Below are 25,942 nucleotides of genomic sequence, written 5' to 3'. Positions count from 1 at the left end.
GCTTGTTATAGGCCTTTAACAGGATTTACAAACATAATAGATACATCTTCACAGGCAGATTTTTTTTCACACCTGGTTTTGGGCAGTTTATCCCAGACTGGTATTTGTCTGGGATTTGTTTGGGACACAAAGTTAGTCCAGTGCTGTTTTGGCTGTTTGGGGTCATTGTTGTTGAAAGGTGAAAGGTCACCCTGCCAAAGTTTGTGTGCACTCTTTAGAGGACTTGGAGGTTCTCTTCAAGGATATTGTTGACGTGACGTTTAACCACTCTGAGTTTGTCTTTCCTTTAGGGCTGGCGATATGAACTGCAGTCAATATCATGATTAATTGAACATTTTACCTTGATTATGGTTAATGATTTTGGGGGTTTTTTTTGCTGTTTTTATTGGCCACTGACGTGCGTTCAACTATTAAAGCTGGGATGTTTTTTGTAATGAAAAAAGCCATGTTGTGTTTATAAAATGTACAAAAAAGGTTGCAGATTGGATGGCATAGTCACAGACTACACATGCAGTAGAATTTTTTAAGTACATGAACAGTGGGCAAAGTATTAACATATTAAGTATAATAAGTACATGTGTTATATTATATAATTAAAAGCCAAAAGCTGAAATAATGAACATGGGCAAAATTGTCAATTAGAGGTTCTGAATGTCTGTTGTATTTTCACCTAATTGCCCAGGTCTCCTTGCCATTGGTATAAAGGCCTGATTAATTGAGTGCTGAAGAGATATTTCTGTCCAATAGGTTCTGCCATCTCTGCACACGACTTGCCGCTCTTTTAGAATGACCATTGGATTCTTTCCTAGCTCCCTGACCAAGGTCTTTCTAGTCCAGATGCTTAATTTGGCTGGACAGCCAATTCTAGGATGGTTCAAGGCTGTGCAAAGATTATCGAAAATCATTTTAAAATTATTGAAGCTACTGTGGGCTTGGGAGCACATAGTCTTAGATATTGTTTTATAGCCTTGCACTGATATACACCATGCCACAATTTGATTGCAGAGGACCACTTGCAGTTCCCTGGACTTTATTGCTTAGTTTTAGTATTGACAGAACAATGAAATTCTGGGCCCTTATAGATCCAAGAGTGTGCCTTTCCAAACTCTAGGGTCATTCCATCCAAATTGCAATGTGGGCTCCAACAGCCATAGACACATCTCATGGATGATTAAAGCAAATAGGATGGATCTGATCACATTTTAAATGATGAGTTCCTAGTGATCTGAGCATTTTTGCTTGAGCATTTCCCACAAAGTTGGGAGCATGGAATTGTCTAAAATGCCTTGGTATGCTGAACCATTCAGAGTTCCTTTCACCAAGTGGCCAATAGGCCAAGCTCAGTTTCTGAAAAAGAACTCCACACCATAATCCCCCCTCTATCAAACTTTACTCTTGGTACAATGGAGTCCGACAAGTACCGTTCTACTGGCAACTGCCAAAACACAGACTTGTCCATCAGATTGCCAGATGGACACGCGCAATTGGTCACTCCAGAGAATGTGCCTCCACTGCTCTAGAGTCCAGTGGCAGTGTGGTTTACACCACTGCATTCAACGCTTTGCATTGCACTTGCTGATGTATGGCTTGGATGCAGCTGCTCGACCATGGAAGCCCATCCTATGAAGCTCTCTGCGCACTGTTCTTGAGCTAATCTGAAGGCCACATGAAGTTTGGATGTCTGTAGTGATTGACTGCAGAAAGTTGGCGACCTCTTCACACTATGCGCTTCAGCATCCACTGACCCCTCTCCATCAGTTTATGTGGCCTACCACTTCATGGCTGAGTTGCTGTTGTTCCCAAACACTTTTTGTTGTACTATAGCTGACAGTTGACTATGGAATATTTAGGAGCGAGGAAATTTCATGACTGCATTTGTTGTACAGGTGGCATCCTATCACAGTCCCATGCTGGAATTCCCTGAGCTCCTGAGAGCGACCCGTTCTTTCACAAATGTTTGTAAAAACAGTCTGCATGCCTAGGTGCTTAATATTATATACCTGTGAACATGGAAGTGATTGGAACACCTCATTCCGATAAGTTGGATGGATGAGTAAATGCTTTTCGCAATATCGTATATGTTGGCCCTACAGCATTTAACAGTTTATATCTTCCAGATATCTTTAGCAGGCCCAGTTTGCAAAATTTGTCAATATCACAATCTGGATTGACTGCAAAATGGTTTGCAAACTAAGTGTTAATTTGTGAGCTGTTTTCAGTTTTTTCCCGAAGGAATTTCTTTGTAGCTAGACTTCTGGGTTACTGAAATGACTGGAACATCACTTTGATCTGAACCCTGTAATTTAACCATTTAACAGACCTACCTGGCTGTTACTAGTAGACTTTGATGTCTAATCTAATTAGTAGATGCCCACTACACTACATATTTAGCCGAATGGCTCACGTTTGCCTCCTCAACAATGACAATGTGAATAAATGTTTAGTTAAATCCATATTGCATTTGAATCAAAAGAGAAAATCACTCTGTGGCTCTAACTTTTCATCTGCTGCCAAGATTATGCGGATTGAATTTCTGATTTGCACTGTTAGATAATTTAGATGGATGAATGGCAGAGCAAAGTCCATAAGTAAACCACCATGAGAGAAGGTGCAAAATGTGATGTTACATGAGAGGCTCATCATCACTTTCCATTACATTCTAGGACCCACTTTAATGTAAGCTAAATTATGATGTGAAAATTTTAACCGCCAGAAGCTGTCTGTTCAGAAAGATCATCTTCATGTTTTCTTTACTCCTGACACACCTGACTCAATCCTTCAGGGTCCTTTACATGGTAAAAATGCGTGGGTGTGTTTTAGCATCCAAAACTTTCTGTGGGCAAATAAGCACAAAACATAAATACGAAGAGCTTGGATGGCCTTGAGTTGAGCATTGAGTTACATTTGATTAAAACTGCAAACAGAGATGCTGTAGTTGTTTCAGCTACTGTTAGTGGTGTTTCCATCAACTTCATATGTGTGCACAAACTTTGATGCTGTGACAAAGTCTGACTCCTGTAAGGGTTATATGCAGGACAACCCAGCTGTTTAATCATCTTACTAACCGGAACATTGTTTATCAACTTATCCACTCACTCCTGGCGTCTGTGCGTGTGCATGTGCATGTGTGTGTGCGTGCATGTGTTGTCTCATTAATGGGCCACATGTCTATGACTCCTGGCTGCATGTATGGGACGCCTCAGTGCCAGATGTAGAATCTTCTAAAGGCGACAGCTTGGGACTAATCTGGTGACAGTCTCAACATCGCTGTTCTGACAGAGAGCCTTAATGACTAGGAAATGTGTGTGAGTGCTGACTTGGCCCAAACGCTGCACCACATCGCTCTGATGGGGTGGGGTGTGTGTGTGTGTGTGTGTGTGTGTGTGTGGGGGATGGGGGTGCTCTGTTTGATATCGGAAAGCTGCAGCAGAGTGTTTTCGATTACATGAGCACACCGTGGCACCCTGGGAAAATGAGCTTGAGAGGTGCTGCAGGTTTTAAAATCCTGGTCAGATGGGAGGCTGGGACCTGCTGTTACCTGGGCATAACGCACGACGTCGACCGCAGGAATGGGCAAGAGTGGAGAATTAAAATGTTTTGGCATAAAAATAGCAAACGTATGCAGGAGGGGGAATGAGGGAGAGGGAAGGATGTTCCAATTTTTGTTGGGTTTGTTTTTGCCCCCTATCTGAGTACTTTAATAGTGACTATGCCAAACCAATCCAATTAAAGCAAGATGAATCTTGCTTTAGCTTATATAACTATACATTAAGACCAGACATTGGCTAGTCATAGCTCTCCTTTGGGCCTAAATGTTATTTCTTTTAGAAAAAGCATAAAGAAAACAAATTTATTATTAGCAACACATTCACCTGAACTTTCTCATGCTTTACTACTGCTTTGCAAAAAAACATGTTGCCGTTTGAAAACATGCTGCAGTGTTTGTTGCTTGGGTGAAGCAGGTCTTCTTTAGAGATCAAGAGTGTTCCTTGTTTTCTTTTTTTTATCATACTGAAAGCACCTCTGTTGTGTAGGAGCACTAAAAAAACAAAGGAATGTTTCAGTAACTTTTTTTTTTCCTTGACTAGCTTTTCTTTTTGGTTGGTGTCAGTGATGAAGGCAGGGAGGGGTTTGCAGAACCCTGACACTCCTATCAAGTTCAGCAGAACAGTGCTCTCTGTTCTCTCGGTTACAACTGGATCTTGGCATAAAACTGAATCTGGCATAAAAAGGTTCCACTGGACATTTCTTGCATAAAGTAATGTATTTCTGGGTTCTAATGTTTTGAAGGAAGACATTTGAAATAAGTCTGTCACATCACAAAATGAAGCTCTCAGCTAATTTGCGATTTTAAATGTGAAAATGTATTATTAAACAGCAAATTAACAGTTTTGAGGAGTTTCAGCAATGAAAATTTAGTAGTCAGATATTTCACTTTATCACTCACCTATTACTTCTTTTTCAACAGTATATTGTAATCATGAATCAACTCTTTCTGTTTTCTGTAATAGCAAGCATGTAGAATTGTTTGCAAAAAAGGTTTATCTTTTTGCCATGCAAAAACGTTTGCCATGCATATCTTATAGGACCTTGGGGAAGTGGAGGAAGCTTCACTTTTTGCAACTTTTTTTTGTTGTTGTAGGAGTGCAGAATGAGATGAAGCATGATCATTTTAAGAGACCACCACAAAGGCATGACACCTAGTGAACTGACACCTGTACGCTCTTTGGACCCAGAGCACTTGGCTGTTTGGATGGGACGCTGCAATTGCTACTTGTGTCCTCAACTATGCACCATACTTGAGACCTTTGTTTGGTGAGGACGCGCCATGACCAGTCTGAAGCGCTCACCGTCGGAGAGGCTTGTTGCGGGGACGGTCCGCGCCCCAGACGACCTTTACACCCGCCCGCTACGTCTGACCAACGGAAGGACCTCGCATCTACGGGCGGAGAACCCTTACCAGGTGGGAAGCATGATCGGAGTGCCGAAAATGGGGGTGCGAGCGCGGGTGGCCGACTGGCCTCCTCGGAGAGACGGAGGAGCTCTGTGGCATGGCGGCACAGACGTGAGTCCCGCGGGAGGTAGCTCGGGTAGTCACGCCACACTCGGGACCCTGATCAGTCCTGAGGATTCGACCATGTGCCACGGCGTTCGAAAGACTCACCAGAGCAGGATGCATCCCGCCAACTCTGACCGCCGCAGGGAGGGGCACCTGCACAATGACAACGGCGGTTCTGCTCACAGGACCAGACACATCCGACAACGTAGCAACAGTGACATGACCCTTAGTGAGCTGGACGGAAGTGGTGATAGTGGGGAGGACTGGGGCTGTGCGGGGACCAAGTGGTCTCCACTGCACAGAGAATATGGCAGCACCTCTTCCATCGACCAACATGCTGTCTCCTCTTCTGTGGTCATGGAGAACAGGTTCTTTGAGATGCTCGTGGACTACCAAGAGGAGAAGCAAGAACATTGTAACCCGACACCCGAAAGGCTGGAGGAGCTGCTAACACTAAACAGTAAGCCAGATCTGCTGGACTCGGGAGAGGACTTGAAAGACGGCCCACCTTCGGTTCGATTGAGGGACCGAGACAAACAACCAAAGAGGCGCTCTAAATCTGAGACAGGAGGCGAGTCTATTTTCAGGAAACTCCGCAGTGTAAGGGCTGAAGTGGACTCGCCAAAGGTCGGCTCTGATGTTGAGGATGGACGTCTCGAAGAGTCCAAACCACCTTCAAAGCCCTGGCTGTGCCAAAAGGGCTTTGCACACTACGACGTGCAGAGCATGCTGTTTAACTTGAACGAGGTGATCCAGAACAGACAGAGCTCTGCAGCCACACGCAAAAACACAACTTCTGGTGCCTCTGCTGCTTCAGCCTTCTCAGCCTCAGCAACCTCCACGCTGTCTTCAACCCACAGCCTGCCCTACAGCTCCCCTAGTGGCAGCCAGGAGGAACTGAATGCCCAGGATGGTTCCTCTCTAGATATGGCTGATGAAGACAGCAATGGACTGGTGCTGAATTGTCCTTGCTTTTGTACTGAAACTGGGGGCAGCATTAGACCCAGGTTTGGGCCTGTGCTACCAGGCGAGGTTGGAGGTGTGGTTTCTAGAGCTCTTGGACTTGATGATCTTACCCTGAAGCTCCACTGCACTGGTGCAGGTGTCGCTGTCGTAGAGGGTCCCAAAGACGCATCCAGCTTACTGAATGACCGGGAAAATCAGTATGTTATTGAACATGTGGACCTTGGAGCATATTACTACAGGAAGTTCTTCTACCTTAGAGGTAAAGCTATTTCATTGGCGATACAAAGATTTATATAGAAAAAGGATATTTTGTGTGGGAAGGTGTCAAGGAGGCTAAACATCTGCCTCTTTCTCCCTTTCTCACATGTCTCTGAGCACATTTTGTGTTTACATTTTCAGATCACTGGAACTACTTTGGCGTAGATGAGATGTTGGGCCCCGTGGCAGTGAGCATACGCAGGGAGAAGCTAGAGGAGGATAAAGAGCACGGCCAGCAGTACAACTATCGCATCATTTTCAGAACGAGCGAGGTGAGTTTTCTCTCTCTCAGACAAACCCAACAGTTTGGTAGTTCATGTTTTTCTACATTTTTGCTCATTTTCAGATTTTATTTCATTCATAAGAAAGGACAACACACAACGCATAACCACTGCTGTCGCTGTACTGACGACCTGAAACGGCGTGAAGTTCTTAAATTGATTTTGAGACGCTAACATCAATGCTGTTAGCGTTTGAGTGTCACACCAATACAGTCTGTTGTTGTTTGGTTGCCTATCCCTATTAGATGCCATCTCTGTTAGACACTTCTTTCAGAAATGCCCATTAATTGTCTTCCTTCCTTGCTTATTGACTTCTGCCTCATGGATTGTTTCCAGCACAGTTCCCATGGGACTCCAGCAGATCTTGTGTGTGAAGCAGCGTTTACAGGGAGGGCTTCATCTCTCCTCACGGGTGTGGCAGAGGGGGTCGGGCAATACTGGCACATATATGGGAATACCATGATACCTTTTTTAAATAGTCTTTTAATTATTTCAGTTTTTCTCTTTCTTTGTCGTGTTTGTTTTAAGCTAATGAAATGCTGTTGAATATCTGTTCAACAGATTTAAGCAACAACAATCTCACAGTGAGGACTTAATTTGGTTCTTGGCTTGATAAATAGGTGATTACCATAAAAACACTTTAAGGGCATTTGACAGCTGACTGATGTGAAGTGAAATAAGTATCTAGATTTCTGGCTGAGCTACTCAAAAAAATAAACACCATTTTCAACAACCAGTTCAAGTGAAAAAAGATCTTTTTTGTTCTTCTAAAAATAGGACTATATGAACTGAATCTACTGTGATAGTGTCCCCAAAAAGTACTGAAACGTGTAGTTCTTCTCTATAACTGAGTCACCAACTAAGTAGGATATTTAAATATTTGTGTGAAATGACCACTAAGGCCAGTCATACTTCCCACACACTTGGAAGCTGTTTGTCTTGCTCCTTTTGATAATGGAATTTTACAGATGTTTATCTCCACAATTTAATGAACCACATTTTGGGACAGACACCTTTTGTCCGCCTTAGTTCTCTGTGATTGCTAAAAGCTCCTCCTTCCACTTTAAACTATGACTGCAGAGTGTAGTCACAGTTCAGATCATTTAGGGCCATTTGATTGGGACGTTTCCACATCACATGGAGTCCGTGTGGATCCATGTGGCACTTCGTTCACACTGCTTATCTGCACCGAGATGGCGGATCATGTTCATTGAAAACACAGTGAGCCCTCGATCCTGCAGAGATCTGGTAGATTACGTTTTGATGACTTGTCTCCTTTGTTTTGGTCTAGCTGACGACCTTGAGGGGCTCTGTACTTGAGGACGCCGTGCCTTCCAGTGCTAAGCACGGCTCTACTCGAGGTCTACCCCTTAAAGAAGTGCTGGAACACCTGCTGCCAGAGCTGGATGTTTCCTGCCTGCGGCTTGCTGTCAACACACCCAAAGTAACAGAACAACTAATGAAACTGGATGAACAAGGGGTATGTATGCATGAACGTGGACCGTTCACAGCAGCACTGCTACCATGATGTTTAAAAGTAATGGATCAACCAATGAAACCTAATGTAGCATGATGTGATCTGCCAACTCTTAACTTTTATTTTTATTTTTCATTAGCTCTCTTTGTGTTACATTATTCTCTAGGGCCCAGCAAGGCCAGGTTAAATGATCTGAGGTTAATTATCTGCATTTATGTAGTTGCAGCGCAGTTTATTCTGAGCGTTGTTACTGTGGCTAAGCCCCGCCCCCTTTCCTCTGGCGTGTTTGTTCTTAAGCTCAGTTTCCAGGTGAAGGTGGGGGTGATGTACTGTCGGGCAGGCCAGAGCACGGAGGAGGAGATGTACAACAACGAGATGGCTGGCCCTGCCTTCGAAGAGTTCCTGCAGCTGCTGGGAGAAAGGGTACGATTGAAAGGGTTCACCAAGTACCGTGCCCAACTGGACACACAGAGTAAGCACTACATCACAGTCAGATGAACCTCTAGCTCTGTTGACTCTTTAAAGATGTGCAATGTGAAGGATTCTTTGAATGGCTGATAAAAATATGAAGATAAATGGGTCCTGTGTGGAAGTAAGATGGAAGGAATGTTGCACAGTGAAAACAAGTAAAGGTTGCCAGATTGGGCTCGTGTTGAAGGTTGCATCATGTCTCTGTCGCTGAGCAGTCCTGCGACTACAAGCCAATATATAATATGCAGAAAACCAAAAGCGTTGATGCAAATCCTTTCATTTTCAAATGGCTGGCCTCTTGGACTACAAGGAACAATATATTGTATTATATATAGTATACAAAAATATATTTCCTAAAGAACCTTTTAATTTTATTGATTTAATTTTTTAGAGCTGTCCTTTAAACTCTCTTTAATCTTTTAAATTAGAAACATTAAAATGGCCTGAATTTGGCCTAATATTTACTTAACTAAATGCACATTCTCAAGCCATTATCCAAAAGACAATTAGGATGTACTGGTCTCTTAGCTGGCACAGTCTCTCTGAACCATGGATCCTTTCTGTCTGATGTGTTCTTTCCACTACAGCTATATTTTCCTCTTCTAGCCCAAAAGACTTCAAATAAACCTCAGAGGTACTGACAGATCCTTATACTCGTAAGGACACATGGTCCAGTGGCCTGAATGAACCCTTTATACTCCTAATGAAAACAAGAATGTAGGATGGTTCCAACTGGGCACTTAATTACATGTCTGTGTCTCTCCTTTGAAATGCCTCTTCCTAGGTTTCATAAGCAAAATGTAGCCTATTGCACTAAATCGCCAATTATTTCATAGGTCATCAATAAACTACATCTGTGTAACACAAAGGTGAGTGTTTTTAACATCAGTGTCATCATACAGAGACCAAAATATTTTTTAGGCTGAATGCTCTTGTTCAGTAAACAAGGCACAAAGTTTTTTGTTTTTGTTTAGTTTTTTATGCAACATCTAGGCATGGGTAGTTCATCCAAACTACTATCCACTACAAATCATTCTTCATACAAGTGTCAACAACACAACAACTGTACATATTTTAATGAATTCTAGAGTTTTGGTGGTCTCCTGTGGCTTACTGCTGAGAAATGTGTGTTAGTACACTCTGCCACTCTATGGAGCTGAATGGATAATCACAGTTACAGCCATAACTAATCAGCCCCTTAGAGTTTGTGTTACAAAAATGTGAGGCACTCATTTAAAAGGACCATAATTTTACCACTGAGCAAATAAGATGTTTTCTTCTCAAACATGTTGCCCGTAGAGATGAGAGATATTTTAAAATATGACCAGAATCTGTTACAAAGCTAGCAAGCCATTAAATACACTACAGGACTTGCAAAACAATATTTGAAATCTAAATATTGGTCTTCCATTCTACTGCTTTTCACTTATCACTAATTTTGCCAGACACCTGAATCTGAAAAGATGCCTTTCAACAAGGGCTCATTCATTCATTCAATCAGTGAAAATTTCTCTTTTAGGCCAGGGCAGTTAATGAGTAAATAAAACAAATAAAAGATACTCTGTGTGTGTGTGTGTGTGTGTGTGTGTGTGTGTGTGTGTGTGTGTGTGTGTGTGTGTGTGTGTGTGTGTGTGTGTGTGTGTGTGTGTGTGTGTGTGTGTCTTTCAGCTGATTCTACTGGAACACACTCCCTGTACACTGCCTACAAGGATTATGAGATCATGTTTCACGTGTCAACCATGCTTCCCTACACTCCAAACAACAAGCAGCAGGTCAGGCCACTTTTTGAAAAGGTTATATGTCTTTGTACATACAAAAGTGTTTCAGACAAAGGTTTTAAGATGTAAGAACAAGCTTTAGGACTCGATTCACCAGTTCCAGTCAAAATATTATTTATCTTGTCGGCTGTTGGCACATCAAATTATGGTTCTCTGGATGATAATTACTCAGTTAGAATGATGCATTCCTTTTACTGCCAAATTCAGCCTTGTATGCCTGGTTGCATCAGGTGTAGTATGCTGAGTTTTTGGCACTGGATTTCTGGACAGTGAAAGGTTGTGTCATGTGTGCAGGTGGGAAGGTCATGATCTATGCACCTGCATGCACAGTAATTATATGTTTATTTCCAGACCTTCATCAGATTACTTTACACAACTTAATTCTTTGATATATACATATCTTTTCAGCCTAACAAACCATTCTGAACTATAACAAATTATTTCTATTAAAGGTTCTGTAAATCGTCTTACTTTCATTGTGCAATTTGTTCCAAACTCTTAGCCTTTAAGGATAATAACATAAGATCAGAAGCTAATATAATTTTGGGAAATTCCTTACCAAAGATGAGAAGCAGGCTGTTGCATATTCATGTCTTTCACTATAGCAGAAGATTTTTTGAATATAGTCGCTTTGATTGTGCAGGTCATTCATTTGTGTCCACATGCAGACCCATGTTTTTCTCATTATTGTTTGCTTTTGTGCAGTTGTTAAGGAAAAGGCACATTGGGAATGATATCGTCACCATCGTCTTCCAGGAGCCTGGAGCACACCCCTTTACCCCAAAGAATATCCGCTCACATTTCCAGCATGTGTTCATCATAGTCCGTGTTCACAACCCCTGCTCGGAGAACACCTGTTACAGGTAAAGACCGCACATCAGTCAAAGCGGTGCTTGGTCAGGAATACGGCTAGACTCCGCACGCTTCTAAAGACCAAAAAGGGGCATAAATGTGGTGTTCAAGAACACATCAGTGGTAGCTGATTTTATCAATAAAATGGGTATTTTTTATATAGGACTTTTTATTTCTGTCTAATTAGACTCTTGAACCATATATTTCATTATTCACAGATTGCAATAATGACCGACTACTATTTTTTCATATACTTAAAAGTATATCCTATTCTATACTTTATGAACAGTAACTAATAACCTGTTTAAAACCTTATGGGTGAAAAGATACTGTAAATGGCAAGGTATGAACAGCAGACCAGCTAGCAACCTAGTAAAACAATCAATTTCTTCACTCTTATAGACAGGCACTTTAATTCATATGAATCTTAAAGCTATTAAATAAATCTCACTTGCATTTGAATGACCTTGGCGGTTGTTATGGGTTTTAGTGCCATAGTAGAGAAACATTCTGGTATGTAGCCTACGTGTCCTGGCTGTTTCAGAAGAATGTGGTACACCATGTAGAGGGAACAGTACAGCTGTGATGATGTTCGGCTGAGAGAGTGACCACTGAGTCGCAGCCTGATTTCACCGAGCAGCTGCAGCTAGTTGATGCTTTTGGGCATCATTGTTTTATGCTAGCTTCAGGTTTTACAATAGTTTTGTCTTTTGGTTTAAAAAAAAAAAAAAACCTAGAATACAAAAAATAGATGGGAACCCAGTATGCAAGTGCACGTGAGCACGTGAGTACGTGCCCCCGCGCACGTGTGTGTCTCCCTGCCTGCTCCTTTCCGTGCCTCAGGCACCTGAGATGGAGCAGTCTGAAGGAGTTAGTGTGGCGTACATGCAGTATCCTCCTCCTGCACACAACCTCGCCTGACCCTCCACACACACACACACACACTCACACACGCGGGAACACGCGTACGCATGCGTGTGCACATACACACACCCGCACTTTTTCAGCATCACAGAACCGTTTCTAGCTCACATTACTGCCAGGCACGCTCTCGCATAGTGCGCCTACCTGCTTTAGAGACCCTGCTTCACCTCACACCAGTTAAATAGGTTAATTTATTTGGAAGAGCCCCTTGTCCTCCTCCCCTTTCAGCCTGGCATTTTGACACATGCCCTCCTGAACTGTGGCCGTTCTTCGGGGGAATTTCCTTTAACGCAGGTACTGAAAAACACACTGCCAGAGAGAACTATGGCTCCAGCGACATCCCATAGGGCAAAATGGAGATAATTGGATCCTAAAAAGGGGACAAGAGACCATTTTTGAAACCGTTTTCTTTCACTTTTTCCTGACATCACCATCTTGTAGTTCTTGGTTGCTGGAGATCTAAAAGAGACGACGGGTGCCTTGCTTCCTGCCAACTGTGCCTTTGGGATGCACAGATTCATTATAGTTTCTTCCCCTAGAATGAAGAAGAGGAAGGTGGGGGAGAACAGGACATGTGTTAACCTGGGAGGCACCGAGGCACCTGTAGTAGGAAGAACTCCTGATAGCTCGTCGGGTTCTCTTGTCCTGGTCATGACTTGGGTCCTGTGGTTGCGAGCCGCCGGCCTGAAGCTTTGCTGATCCCTCTGTACCATCACTGGTCTCTGCCTGAATGTTTCCATTAACCTGGACCTGCAGCAGCTGGACAGAAATCCGTGTTAATCCTCGAATATTGAATCAGCGTTGACTGATGGTTCTGTAAGTGTGATTGGGGTGCACGCCTGCTTGTGTGCCTTGTGTTGTTATTGGTCAGGAGAGCTTGCCTTCCTGTTGCTGGAAACCTGCTGTATATTTGCCGGAGAGCAATAAGAGGTGTATCGTTGGATGCATAACTGTTGCCAACGGTTCAAGGTTCATCTTGAATACCTGTGATGTTTTGCAAATATTTATTTGACATGCTTGGTTTAGTGCAGCGTTGTTTGATGTTTATTTAACATGGCTGTCATGACAGATAAATGGAGATTGGGCAACAACCTCAGTTTGTTATGGTATGCTATCGTGGCTATGGTTGACTGGATCCCATTTCACTTCACATGACACCAACACTCAAATCTTTGAATGGCTGACTTTGCTTTATGCATCAAGTAGGGGCGTCTTTGGTAGCAGTTTACTTTGTGGTACATTATACCAGCTGAGCTCTGGCTTGTCGTGTCTTCTGATGTCAGCTTCCCAGAGTGTGTTTATCTCAGGACTAAGATATGGAACTACTGCCGTATTGTCACCTGTATTGCCAGAGAACCACTGGCATTTTTGCTCTCATGCTGTTTAATGTCATCGTGCTGTGAGAGGACTAGGAGCCTTTTGTGAGGCTGTGGGAGGTTGAACATCTTAATATTTCAGATTTAGTTTAACTTTCTTTTTAAATGTAACTATTACTTTTCCTGAAGGTAATTCTCAGGAAAGTAGCAAGAGTTTATCTCAGGGCCAGTAACTGAACTGAGGTTTGTAACCCAAGAGGAACCATGTCCATTGGCGTGCTCACGCCCTTCTTTGTGTAAAGACATGAAATGCCTTTCCCAGAACAATAGCCAAAGGAAAATGATTCACTTAAGAATCCTGGATTTCTTGCTTTTCCTCAATCTGACCTCCCTTTCACTTTGAACGGTCCTGAGGGGAATACATTCAACCTGCTGCTTTTGTCCTTCTACACTGCATGTCATGCAAGAAACCTGACTGAACTGTGCTAACAGTATTTTTCTGTCTGTGCGTATGTATATTAAAAGAACAGATTCAAAATTTTATGTATGTATAGCCAGAACACAGTGGTTTCCATAATTTTATATTTTGTAGGCTAAATTAGGAACTGGATTCCCACTACAGAATATTCACAAGAACTGTCCTACATAATTTTGCAGTTTTTTCTGTATTAAGTGTTTGAAAATCAGTAGTAACAAGGGGAATGCCAATATTTGATGAAATTGCATTAACTTAATTTTTACTTGGACAGTCTTTTTTTATATATTTGTACAATGGATAAATGCGTCATGAATTATCAGCCCAAGAAGGTATGGAGTGAGATGTTTTTCTCTTGTGCTGCTTAAGACAAATTAAGATAAATTCTTAATATGACAAATTCTATAATATTCTCTTTCAGTTTAGAGTACTGCAAAGCAAAATTGAAAACAAGGTCAAGATAGTATGCCTCCACTAAGGTTAATTTGGTCTAGGTTTATCATATAAAGTAGGATACAGTGGTTCTGAGTTTTATTATTTTCATTCAAGTCACAAGCACTTTTTAATAAAACATACACGCACACGCGCACACTGTTTTAACAGCTGCTTTATCTATTTAAATATGTTGTTCTTTTAAAATGCAATTCAAATCTTGTTTGTCTTTTGTGTGAATGGACTAATTATTCTTTCATTTTTGTCCTCAGTGTGGCGATCAGTCGCTCTGGTGATGTGCCCTCATTTGGACCCCCCATCCCTAAAGACGTGACCTTGCCCAAGTCCACCGTCTTCAGAGATTTCTTGCTGACCAAGGTCATAAACGCAGAAAACGCAGCTCATAAGTCAGACAAATTTGGTGCCATGGCTACTCGAACACGTCAAGAGTACCTGCGTGACCTCGCTGAGCGCCATGTCACCAGCACGCCAGTGGAACCTTCCGGAAAGTTCCCCTTCATCTCTTTAGCACACAAACGGAAAGAGAAGAACCGGCCTTATGGTGGGGCGGAGCTTCGCAGCCTGGGGGCAATCACATGGGCGGTACATTTGGAAGACCAGACCGCAGGGGCGGAGAGGGAGGGGCTACTGGCCATCTCAAATGAGTTTGTCATCTTAGTTGATCAGGAAGCCAAAGTTTTGGTGTTTAATTGCTCTGTAAGGGATGTCATTGGCTGGTCACTGGGCAGCCCTGCCTCTATGAAGATCTACTATGAGCGTGGAGAGAGCATCTCACTGAGATCCATCAATAACAACACAGAGGATTTCAGCGAGGTTGTCAAACGTCTAGAGGTCAGTCAGTTCCTCCCCAAAGTTATTCCTCCCCATTGCAATGCTGTTTATTTGTACTGCACAGTGTTCATAAGCAATTACCTATTAAATGAGATTTTATCAATATGTTCACCAGTAATGTCTAGAAATGGCTACATTTTATACATTACACATCATTTTGTTGACAACATAATAGTATTAGTAGTATTAATAGTATTAGTATTAGTAATAGTATTAATTATTAGTAATAGTAGTAATTAGTAATTAATACTAGTATTAGTAATAGTATTAATAGTATTAGTAATAGACTGTTGTCTGATTCTCCACTATCCCCCATTAGCAGTGGTTGAGCCCAGTCTGATTTGTGTGGGGCTCCCAGTTTAAAAAGGGACTATCCAGTCAAGATGGATGAGCAAGCGAGAAGCCTGTTGTGATGTTTATCTAATGTTCTTCAAGGCCTTCCATCCTTTGCTAATGTTAAGGCAGAAAAACATCTTTTATTACATAGTAACTGATGGACTTAAACACGCCTATCGAAGTCCTCATGCCAAAATGTTCTTTTCTCTTTCTACACTGCCTTTCTTTTCATTTGTATGAAAACAAACCATCGAACATTTTGAGATGGATCTGGCAAACCCTGGTTTCAACTCCTAAACACACTGCCGCATTTAAGACCAATGGTGGCAGTGGTGGGGTTGTTGCCATGAGTCCACTGGGAGCATGTGCCCATGGCAAAGCAGTAATGTCTATATATGGAACTGATAAATATGCACAGACACAGTGTTCTGTCTGCAGTCTCACACTCACACACGGATTAATGGTGTGTGGCATCATTTAATACTCCTTTACTGCGCTTTAATCTTCTAATTAAAGGTTTTAGTATTTAAGCAACACTTGTTTAAACTTGTGTCCTATACTTTGTTTTTTTCCCACTGACTTAATTTAATGACATGCCTGTCATGCTTGTCTGTACTGAACATATGAACACATGTCAGCATATCCAAGTCTCTTAATTCTGAGTGGTCCTTTTTGATTACACAAACACTCAACAGACTCTCTGTAACATTTCAGCAATGGAGTCTTAATGAGACATTTGAATACATTCAGTAGATTAATCAAGTAATGTTTAATTAACTGTTAAATATGATTTGTTTATAATCTGATGTATTCAGCTGTTCACTTTGGTTTGTTCAATTTGGTGTCCAAGATTATATCGCTAGATGAGAAGTTGCTGAACCAGTGTGCATCATTATAACCATCTTGGCTTTGACATATCAGCATGTTGAAAAACTAGGATGGGATTAAACCGGGGCGATTTGCTCATGCAACAAAACCTTAAACATCCCCAAACATATCTGTTTCCAAATAAAACGATAAAAGCAGAGCAATGTCAATGGACATGCTCACATGTCGCGTGCGTATATTACCTGAGAGACAAGGAAACTTATTTTTGGGCGTTCCGTTTGTAAGCTGTTGCATGGAATGTTAATAACATGCCAAATTAATGCCACGTTTGTGATTCATGATAAACTGATTCTTTAAAAATGGTCTAAAGATTCTGAAAATATCTGACTGTCCTTTTAAAGACAGTTTGACAAAATCAGCCAAAAGTATAATTTTAAATGTCCTGAGGATAACGATCTATTTCCAATATGTAAAAAGCAATGGCATACTAGGGTAAAGGAGAGAAAACTCCACATGCCCAGGCAGTGAGATGTTTTCACCTCGGCAATGTTTTCTTTTTTGTTTTCCTGCCCAAGTTGGTGACCAAGGGTGGCCAGACGAAGGAGATGACCCTGAGAAGAAACGCTCTGGGCCAGCTGGGCTTCCACGTCAACTTCGAGGGCGTGGTGGCGGAGGTGGAGCCCTACGGCTACGCCTGGCAGGCTGGCCTGCGGCAAGGCAGCCGCCTGGTGGAGATCTGCAAGGTCCCTGTGGCCACGCTCTCACACGAGCAGATGATTGACCTGCTGCGCACTTCGGTCACGGTGCGGGTGGTCATCATCCCTCCCCACGAGGACTCCACGCCACGCCGGTGAGGGCCACATGCCAACTGAAGGGTAGACAAGAGTCCTGACTAGTTATTAAGAGCCCTGTCGGACTTTGACAGATTTTTAACAGTATTGTAAACCAACTGACAAAGATTTGTGAAAAGGAATGCTTAACTGATTGATAATGTCTTTTTGTCTTTGACTAGAATTATATTTGTATCGTCATCCGGTTTGTTTGTGCTGTCCTAACTGTGCTTCTGTGGTTGCTGGTTCTTTTACTGAATGGGTGTTTGCCTTTGTTCTTAAGAGGATGCTCAGAGATATACCACATGCCACTAGTGGATTACAAAAACCACAAGGAGGGGATGCCATACGAGTACAAGTTCCCCTTTCGCAACAATAACAACAAGTGGCCTCGAGTCACCACTGCTCCACAGACTGCGGTCACCACTTCCCAGAATCGTAATTTAAGCACGGGTGCAACCCTAAGCAAGGGCCAGTCTTCTGACTACGCAAACAGGGCCTCCATCATCCCACGCAGTGTGTCCAGCGACGGCCGCCCACTCAACCCTAAAAGGTAGTTCTCAAAGTGTTATGGGGAAAATCTGTGGAGAACTGTGGGGCGAGACCTGAAGCCAATGGAGGGTCCATGACCTTTTGCGCTTTTCTTTGTACATCTTTAATGTAAGGTTCACAATGCACGTCAGCACAGTAGGCCGTTATTAGCATTTGCATAATGTGTTCACTGTACCTTGCCAGTTTATAATCCACTTACAGTAAGAGCAAGATCGAGACCTCTTCCTTCCCCCAGATGATCCTTTCAAACACTTACATTCCTCCTGGTGCTTCACCTAGCTGTTTACAAAGGGAAAACCCCGATGTTGATATCTAACCAGACGAAAACCTTAAGCTTAACTGAACTCTTCAAAATTAGAGGTTAAAGCTTGGTGGTGAATCCCAACCTTAAAATTAGTGTACCTGTGCTTTGTAGTTCTTTGCAAATGTATCTTTTCTTGTTCACACTGGTCTGTGGTTGCAGTGTCTGTGCATTTAGGTCTTTAAAGCTGCTTGAAACTGGAACAGTATTTACTTTTAGATGCATCACGTGTCTGAGATTGTCGAACGTTGTGCTGGCTCGGGGGATGATTGTTGACGTGAGTGTGATGCGTCTCCCTCAGGTATTCTCCAGGCTCTGATAACTATGCCCTGGCTTGTTCCATCGTGATGGGTCGGTCTCCCCACAACCGCAACAACCAGTCATACTCCAGCGACAGCACCTCCGGCACTTCCCATTGGTCTCAGAAGTCCCTTCCAGATGGGTAGATGCTGCACATGATCACTCAACAGCTTTTAAAAGTTTAATACTCCATGTCCATGACTCCATGAAACCATGTTAAATACCATATGTCCGCATGGAACTATGATAAATGCAGACACATCATGAAATTAGAATGAAAACGGTCAGCACATCCATGTGTATATGAACTGAATTGACAAATTGCTTTATCCTTTATATGAATAGTTAAGCTGACTTTTAGCAGTAGGTGCATACCGACTCACCTTTAAGGATGTTTCTTAAAGGAGGTCCGTTTGTGTAACACCCCCCCCACCTCCACAAACACTGTTTAGGTTTAATGTGAATCGTAACTCCCCGTTGGCCACGGAGTGTCCCAGTATGAAAGATGGCGTGCGGGTTCCCCCGAGCTGGGCCAGAGTGGTGGAGGGGGACGGAGGCAGCAGGAGCTCCAGTAGAACTCCATCAGGTAATCAGCACTGCTGGCAAGGTTCCTTCAGTTGCAAAATTTGGAGCATGCAGGGTCCTCTGTCTTTTCCAGAGGTGTTTATTGCCGTTTTATTGTTCAGCATTTACTGCAGTGAATTGCTTTATTGTGAAACTCTCAAATAAGCACAAATTGTTTAAAGCGATTCACACGCGTAAGCTGTTCTGTAAGCTGTTGTTGATTTTTCCAATTTTTGACCTTTGCCATTTAGACTCGCCTCTGATGAATGACAAAATGGTCTTGTCGAGCATCGATCAGCAACGCCAAAAAGACCACAGTACTGCAGCGCCACCCAGCGCCAAGGTGCGTCTGTGATCTACCCGGTTTGTGCCCCATTTCTCTTCACAATGTCCGGTGCTGACTGCTCTACCCTCTCTCTGACACCACAGAGTGATCCTACATCCTCCAGTTATTCTGCCAGTAACACCCTCTCCAGCTCCTCCAGCTCCACCCGCAGTGATGAGAAGTGGTACGACTGTGGCGGGAGGTCCGCTGCCCAGCCGGATTCTGACCTAAATGGCTTCATGGCCGGTTATCCACACGGGGCATCTGCAGGCGGCAGGGTCGAACCCTCGGCCCACGGGCCATTGCCCAGGAACTTGGACGCTGTTCCGGTCAGCATCGTCACCAAGCCCAAAGAGAAGGCCTCGGCTCACTGGGGTGAACTTGTTCCCACCGATCGGGCGGCTCTGGAAGTCTCGGCCCCAGTCTCGGAGTCTTCCCTCGCCAGAGACATCACTGAGAACCACGCAAAAAGCACCATGGCTGGAAATCCCAGCTCCCACGCTCTCAGTGACGCAGCCTCCCGTTCTAGGTACTGGTCTCTGATAGCATATCATCATTTATAGAGTAGAATGTCAACATAACTAGTCATGTTTGGACATGATGAATTATGAAATGTTCACTGTTGGGTTTTTATGTACATTGTTAGGATATAAATGCTTTGTCACTTAAGGCAAATTGCAGTCTGTGTAGGCACAGGTTTTCATAAATGGCAATACTGCATCTGTGAACAAATGATGTGGTTTTGTAAATGTTTTGTAAAGTTCTTAAGTGAGGGCATCTGTATAAAGTGTTGCCATAACATCCACAGTGTGAGACGAACTGCAGAGGCACTGTGGTTCGGACTGCACAAGCGCTGGCTTGTTCTTGGCAGGATGTGCATGCTTCCTCTGTCTCGCAGAGAGAAAAGACCGCACAAATTGCTCAGGAATGCAGAGCATGAGTGGATCTCATCTCCTGAAAACCCCCGTGAACTCTGCTGACCTCAATAGCCGTGACTTATGCGACATTCAACTTTTGCTGGCTGGAAAAAAAAAGCTGTCCGACTCGGCCTGTCTGAGTTGCTCAAGTTTTGTGCTAGTATGTGTAGTTGCACTGATTCATGGGTTGATTTCTTAGTGGATTGATGGCACTATTCTGTGAGTGTGTTTGCGTTTTTGATGTTTCTTCATGGCTGATTCTCTCTCACACACAATGATATTAGTTAGTTCCCAAAACCAGCTTCAATAATGTCAGTATGTTTCTTCTCAACCTGAGCTTCTCTGTGTGTCTCTCTCAGCACTCTGAGTTCAGCACACTCGGGCAGTCCACTGAGCTCCACCCAGGAGGATTCAGCCCCTTCCGCTTCCTCTCCCACCCGTCCATCTCTCTCTCCTGGGCCGAAGAGCTTCTACCCACGCCAGGGAGCCACCAGCAAGTATCTCATTGGCTGGAAGAAACCCGGGAGCACCATCAACTCTGTCGATTTTGGCAACAGTCGCAAGTAAGTCTCGAAAACCACGAGCAGCTGAATCTACTTGGAATGATTCTGCAGCTTGGAATCTCCCTCTAGCTGTCTGTAGAGTCCTGTGTTTTTTTTTTTTACAAAGTAATGGACTGAATATGGTGTGTTGAAGCAGGGGAATCATTAAAAAAATGTATGATGCTCAGACTAGGGTAGTAAGCCACAGCTCTAGGGGTGAGGCTCGGTGTCGGGCATGTGGACCAGCCAAAAGGTAGTGGTTCCTGGTTTGCTGGTGCTTTTGAGTCTCAGGGATGTATGTACAGGAATAGATGATTGTTTCAGACCCCTCACAGATGAGAATCAAACCTTAGATGTTGGCTCTTAGAAGTAGAATCAATAAATAGATAACCAGTACTGTGCCAAAATCACCAAAAGAACACCCCATATATATAACATATGATGCAATTTATCAGAGCAGTAAATGGTTTTGCTCATAAAAGGGCCCATGGGGAAAGCTTCAAAGCGCCTTCTGTGTTCTTGTTCTTTTTTCCCCTTTTCAAATGATTACACACAGCTTCAGATAAGGACTGCTCTGTGCAGCCTGCAAGATTTCTGTTTCTGGCTCTTAATTGTGTTTCAGTATGTTTTGGTTTATTATTATACAAATATTGTAGTTTTTTCTCTGCTGCTTCTGGCTATCTCACAAAATATTAATAACCTTGATAAAAATGGACACAAAATAAGAAATATATTTTAAATACATTGCTTTATTGCATGTATTTATTGCTAATATAAATATGCTCACTAAAAAAAGCTTACCTAAAAGTGGCATACTTATTTGCACAAATATCTAACCTGCCAGTTATGGGGCAGCTCACCACATTTAGGCATGTAGACCATTTATAGGAAGTTCAAACGAGAATCAGAATGTGGAAGAAATGTGATTTAAGTGACTTTGAACGTGGTTGTTGGTGCTAGACGGGCTGGCCTGAGTACTTCAGAAGCTGCTGATCTGCTGGGATTATCACGCACAACCATCTGTTGAGTGTAGACTGTATGATGATGGTGTGCCCATCTTCTGATGGCAACTTCCAGCAGGACAGCACCATGTTGCAAAGCTCGAACCATCTGAAACTGGTTTCTTCAACACCATAGTGTGTTTTCCTGTATTCAAGTGGCCTCCGAATGTCATTCCAATAGATCTGAATCCAAAAGTACACCTTTGGGATGTGGTAGAACTGGAGACTTGCATCATGGATGAACGACCAACAGATCTACATTAACAGTGTGGTTCTCTATTGAGCTCAGCTCATCATATAAGCAGTAACCCTGAGTTTACAAATAAGACCTGACGGTCAAGCTCATTTAAAGCTGTTATGTCGCCACCTCGTGGCCAAATGTGTCAGTCTTGTTTTCTACCTTAAATTTTTTAGGACACATACATGTGCAGTAACAAGTGTTTACTGTGACATAATTGCAGCTTAGAAAATTACTATAATTACTTGAGTGCAATCTTAAAAAATGAAAACAAGAACTAGGAGGGCCATGGCAGAAATACATAATAATTATTATTGTTGCTTAGTTTTCAGTAGGTTCAACATCTTTTTTGTTTTGGATTTTTTAAAAGAAATCACTCTATTGATCAAACATCTGAGTGATTGAAATTGAAGAGTGATTCCTGCATTTGGCTGCGTTGTTACGGTATGGAAGATTAGTCATGCTTGTACTAAAAGCTTGTCTGAGTATGTTTTGTAATGTGTCAGCTGGCACTTTGATGATGGGACAAATATAAAACTTTGCAACATTGTTTGCTTCAGTGCTGTCAGTTGGATGAGGATGAATTAGCTGCTGACTGGCCTGAAGACGCCTGATGGGAAAGGTCACGATGAATGATTTAAAGTCTAGCTGGCTGTCTTTTAATAGCAGAAAGTGCTGCATCATGCCTGAAATGCTCCCTGAAACTTTATGGCTTGAAGTAGGACTGGTCAATGTGGAATTTAATTGCAGTAATTTTACCATGAAATGCAAAGGAGGTTAAAAAAAACATAAGACTGCTTCCAAAGCAAAGTCATTATTTCACAAGTTAATTTACCACAGAACCTGTATTGTCCCTGTTTTCATTGGGCTCTTTGTTCACTCTGGAAATTAAAGCCACTTTGCGTGGCGGTCCGGACTCTGGGTTCAGCCTCTGGGTAGGGAAAACCTGTGAGCGAATCGTGTGTGCTGCTCTGACTAAATGGTTCGTGGCTTTTTTTCCATCCTCTTCAACTCAGGCGTCATCAAAGCGACGGGCATGTGGGTGGGCACCCACAGCTGCGGGCCACCATGAGGGTGACCCAGTCTCCCCAGCACCCTCCCAAGTCCAGTGTGGAGGAGGAGCTAAAGAAACTCATCACCCTGGACAGCCCTCCACCCACCTGCAGCAAAACGAAAGTACTACAGATCCCTTACTAGAAGCTTTAGCTGTGTTAAAATATTAGGGCATAGGTCTTAATAGGAGTGTGAATTCATATGATGTTGTGTTGTGTTCATTTTTGAGTTTGTTCTACTCTAATTACAGCCATCGCACATTGTGATTTTAATGTGTTAACACTCCGATCTGGCATAGAATACGCCATTAATTTTAGCAATAAACTATGTGATATCGTGTATACAGAATTGACCGGTAGTTTCACAAGAACGTTTTATGAGGTTCCATGTGTTGAAGTTACCGTCCGTGAAGTTACTGTCTGACGTGATCACCAGCTCTCTGATGACTAGTCTGGTGTCCCCTCACGTCCTTCAGCCGTCATTCTCAGCGTCCACCCCATGTCCCCGGTCACTGCAGAGGACCTTCTCCGACGAGAGCATCTTCAGCGGGCAGAGGGAGCCCCCACTGGGTGCGCAGGGCGACTGCCTTTTTGGCCGCTCCACCATGCCGCGTTCGCCCGCCGTGCGCCTGCCCTCGTACGCGCAGGGCGCCAAGTCTCTGGGTGAGCCGCCGGACATGACCGTCATAGCCAGTGGGCTTCTGTTGTGGAACATTTTATTTCGTCCGTGTGGCGTAAAGAAAGATTTTGTGTCTGTTATCATGGAGTGTTCGCCTGTCTCGGGATTTCTTTCCATCTTTTCCAATATGTTTGAGGTCTCTGCCTTCGCTCGGCTGCTGGTCACCTTTGAGCCCAGAAGGCTTGAACTAACTATGAATTCGTGAAGTGTTAACACTGAATATTCAGTGTTTTATACATCACATCACTATCGGTTGGCTCCTATAATGTGAGTCTCTCCCTCCCCCCTCTCCACTACAGGAGACCTCACCTCCATGGGGAGCAGTGGTTTTGAGCAGGAGCCCCGCAGGCCTCGTCTCCAGGATCCTGCCCTGATTCCCCTCCCAGACGCCAGTGCAGACAGTGGACTCGACTGGTCAGACCTGGTGGATGCCGCCAAGGCCTTTGAAGGTTAGGGTTAGAATTGTTTTTTCTTTTAGTTTTTTCCCTCTATCAATATAACATGGCGGTGAAATAAAATTCTAATCTTATTATGTCATTAGGCATAATATATGTCTATATATATATATATATATATATATATATATATATATATATATATATATATGTGTGTGTGTGTGTGTGTGTGTGTGTGTGTGTGTGTGTGTGTGTGTGTGTGTGTTCAGAGTATTTTTTTTTGTTTCTCTCTTTCACCCTTTCCCTGGCCACTAAGATCTATGTGTTCTATATTATTATAATATAGAGCATATTATCTTTTTAATCTGAAAGATCTTATTCTCCTTTTGTATTTGATTTCGCTGCAGCTATCAGATGTTTATCTCCTTCATTGAAAGGTTTGAAGACAGTACATGACATTTTAAAGTTCTCATCTAGAGCCCTGACTTGACCATTTCAACTGAAAGTCTGTTTCTTTTATCAGACTACAAATCACACATGCGGCCAAAAAGCCCTTCACATTCAGCATAAGCATTACTGACTGGCATTGAAAAAATAAAGATATGACTTTCAACAATTCAGTGACTTCTATAATCCTCATTTGCCCTCATGTTTAGTGACCATCCTAGTCGATGCAAGACTCTGGTAGCAGAACCTGGGTCCTTGTCTGTTGGCTTCTGAACTTTTAATTTTTATTTATTAATCTACTTTGTGTTCAATGCAATGCTGCATTTAAATTTCTTTTTAAGTGGTCTGTGAGAGGATACACCCCCTCCCCTTGTCTGTTTCACCACACATTATTTCACCACCATCATTTGTATAAAGTGCCTGGTAAGCGGTAGCTAGGTTAGTTGTCAAATTAGCTTTTTTGGTTAACTAGCTACCTAGCTAATGTGTTGCTATCCTACTGGCTGACTGGGGGAAAATAGAAAAGCTTCTAAGCTTTGGATAAACACAAAAAGCCTTACTTCATATAAATTAGCATTTTAAAATGGGAGTATTTGGTATCCCAGGAAATGCATTTGGTTTTCTAGAGCAGAGATAATAAATTGGGACAATCCCAGGAAAACCGTGACCTGAGTAGACCTGAAGAATTTCCCTCATGGAATGACCTTAGAAGATCTAAAGAACTCTGTGGGTGAAGTTATATTTCCCTTTGCTTGTGCAGTCCAGAGGGCAACCTTCTTGGCAACCAAGGATGTCAGCTTGAGGTCAGAGGGACTCACCTCTTGTTCCCAGAAGGCTGAGCCGCAGACTGCCTCACTGAAGCACGTCTCGCCCAGGTACGTGCCTTCCTCGGCCCCTGGGATTCCTTAACACTGTGGCGCCTGGAGAATTAACCTCATATGCCTAATGCAAAACTCACACCACACGTTAATTTTCATACAGTGTTTCAAGTATAGTGTAGTGTAGTGTAGTGTAGAAAATTCACATGACTACATATTCAGTCTGCACTTTTCAAAATGTATACTAAAAGGTTTGTCAAGCTATGTGCTACACATTTTCAAACCTAATTCTTGACCAAAGCATTTATTTATCACTAGATCACATCAGTGTATCGTGTCAGTATATTTCAGTAAAAACAACCCAAAGGTTCGATTTCCTGAAATATTTGACTGTGGTGATCTCTCTCCTCTACCCTGCTATATAGTGAGAGCCCTGCCTGTCTTATTGGGAAGGTCAGTCAGCTGGAGTCTGTTGTGAAGCTGCTACAGGAGGACCTGAAAAAGGTGAGTGAAAATGGCACGACTCCCTCATGTAGAGCACTAGGTCGACGTTCTTCACTGCATCCTTCACTTTGGATGTTGTGACTGATTTAGTTTTGACAAATATATCAGAAGGCTTAGTTCTAAGAACAAATTATAACTAAGAAAAGACTCTTCACTTCCCCTTCCTTGGTCT

The 25,942-nt window shown here is 42.9% G+C and overlaps 1 protein-coding gene across 2 annotated transcripts in view; it reads left to right on the top strand.

Moving 5' to 3' along the window:
• The window catches only part of sipa1l1 (signal-induced proliferation-associated 1 like 1), a 41,107-nt gene that overhangs the window by 12,975 nt on the left and 2,190 nt on the right, over positions 1-25,942 (top strand). Inside the window, exons 2-20 of one of the 2 annotated variants that reach the window (XM_076979268.1) lie at positions 4,643-6,284; positions 6,425-6,555; positions 7,856-8,044; positions 8,339-8,513; positions 10,181-10,284; positions 10,996-11,153; positions 14,562-15,141; positions 16,881-17,155; positions 17,419-17,688; positions 18,290-18,430; positions 18,741-18,874; positions 19,104-19,195; positions 19,282-19,706; positions 20,454-20,657; positions 22,892-23,051; positions 23,446-23,590; positions 23,906-24,055; positions 25,209-25,323; positions 25,692-25,770. In XM_076979268.1, coding sequence (XP_076835383.1) covers positions 4,829-6,284; positions 6,425-6,555; positions 7,856-8,044; positions 8,339-8,513; positions 10,181-10,284; positions 10,996-11,153; positions 14,562-15,141; positions 16,881-17,155; positions 17,419-17,688; positions 18,290-18,430; positions 18,741-18,874; positions 19,104-19,195; positions 19,282-19,706; positions 20,454-20,657; positions 22,892-23,051; positions 23,446-23,590; positions 23,906-24,055; positions 25,209-25,323; positions 25,692-25,770 — 4,983 coding nt within the window. In that variant the 5' untranslated portion in view covers positions 4,643-4,828. Of the gene's footprint in view, positions 1-4,642; positions 6,285-6,424; positions 6,556-7,855; positions 8,045-8,338; positions 8,514-10,180; positions 10,285-10,995; positions 11,154-14,561; positions 15,142-16,880; positions 17,156-17,418; positions 17,689-18,289; positions 18,431-18,740; positions 18,875-19,103; positions 19,196-19,281; positions 19,707-20,453; positions 20,658-22,891; positions 23,052-23,403; positions 23,591-23,905; positions 24,056-25,208; positions 25,324-25,691; positions 25,771-25,942 lie in introns of both variants that reach the window. The other variant, XM_076979267.1, reaches the window with a different exon arrangement.

The sequence above is a fragment of the Brachyhypopomus gauderio genome, chromosome 17 (genome assembly GCF_052324685.1).
Source record: "Brachyhypopomus gauderio isolate BG-103 chromosome 17, BGAUD_0.2, whole genome shotgun sequence".
NCBI lineage: Eukaryota > Metazoa > Chordata > Actinopteri > Gymnotiformes > Hypopomidae > Brachyhypopomus > Brachyhypopomus gauderio.
The sequence above is the reverse complement of the archived record's forward strand: the minus strand, read 5'-3'. Positions and strand labels throughout refer to the sequence as shown.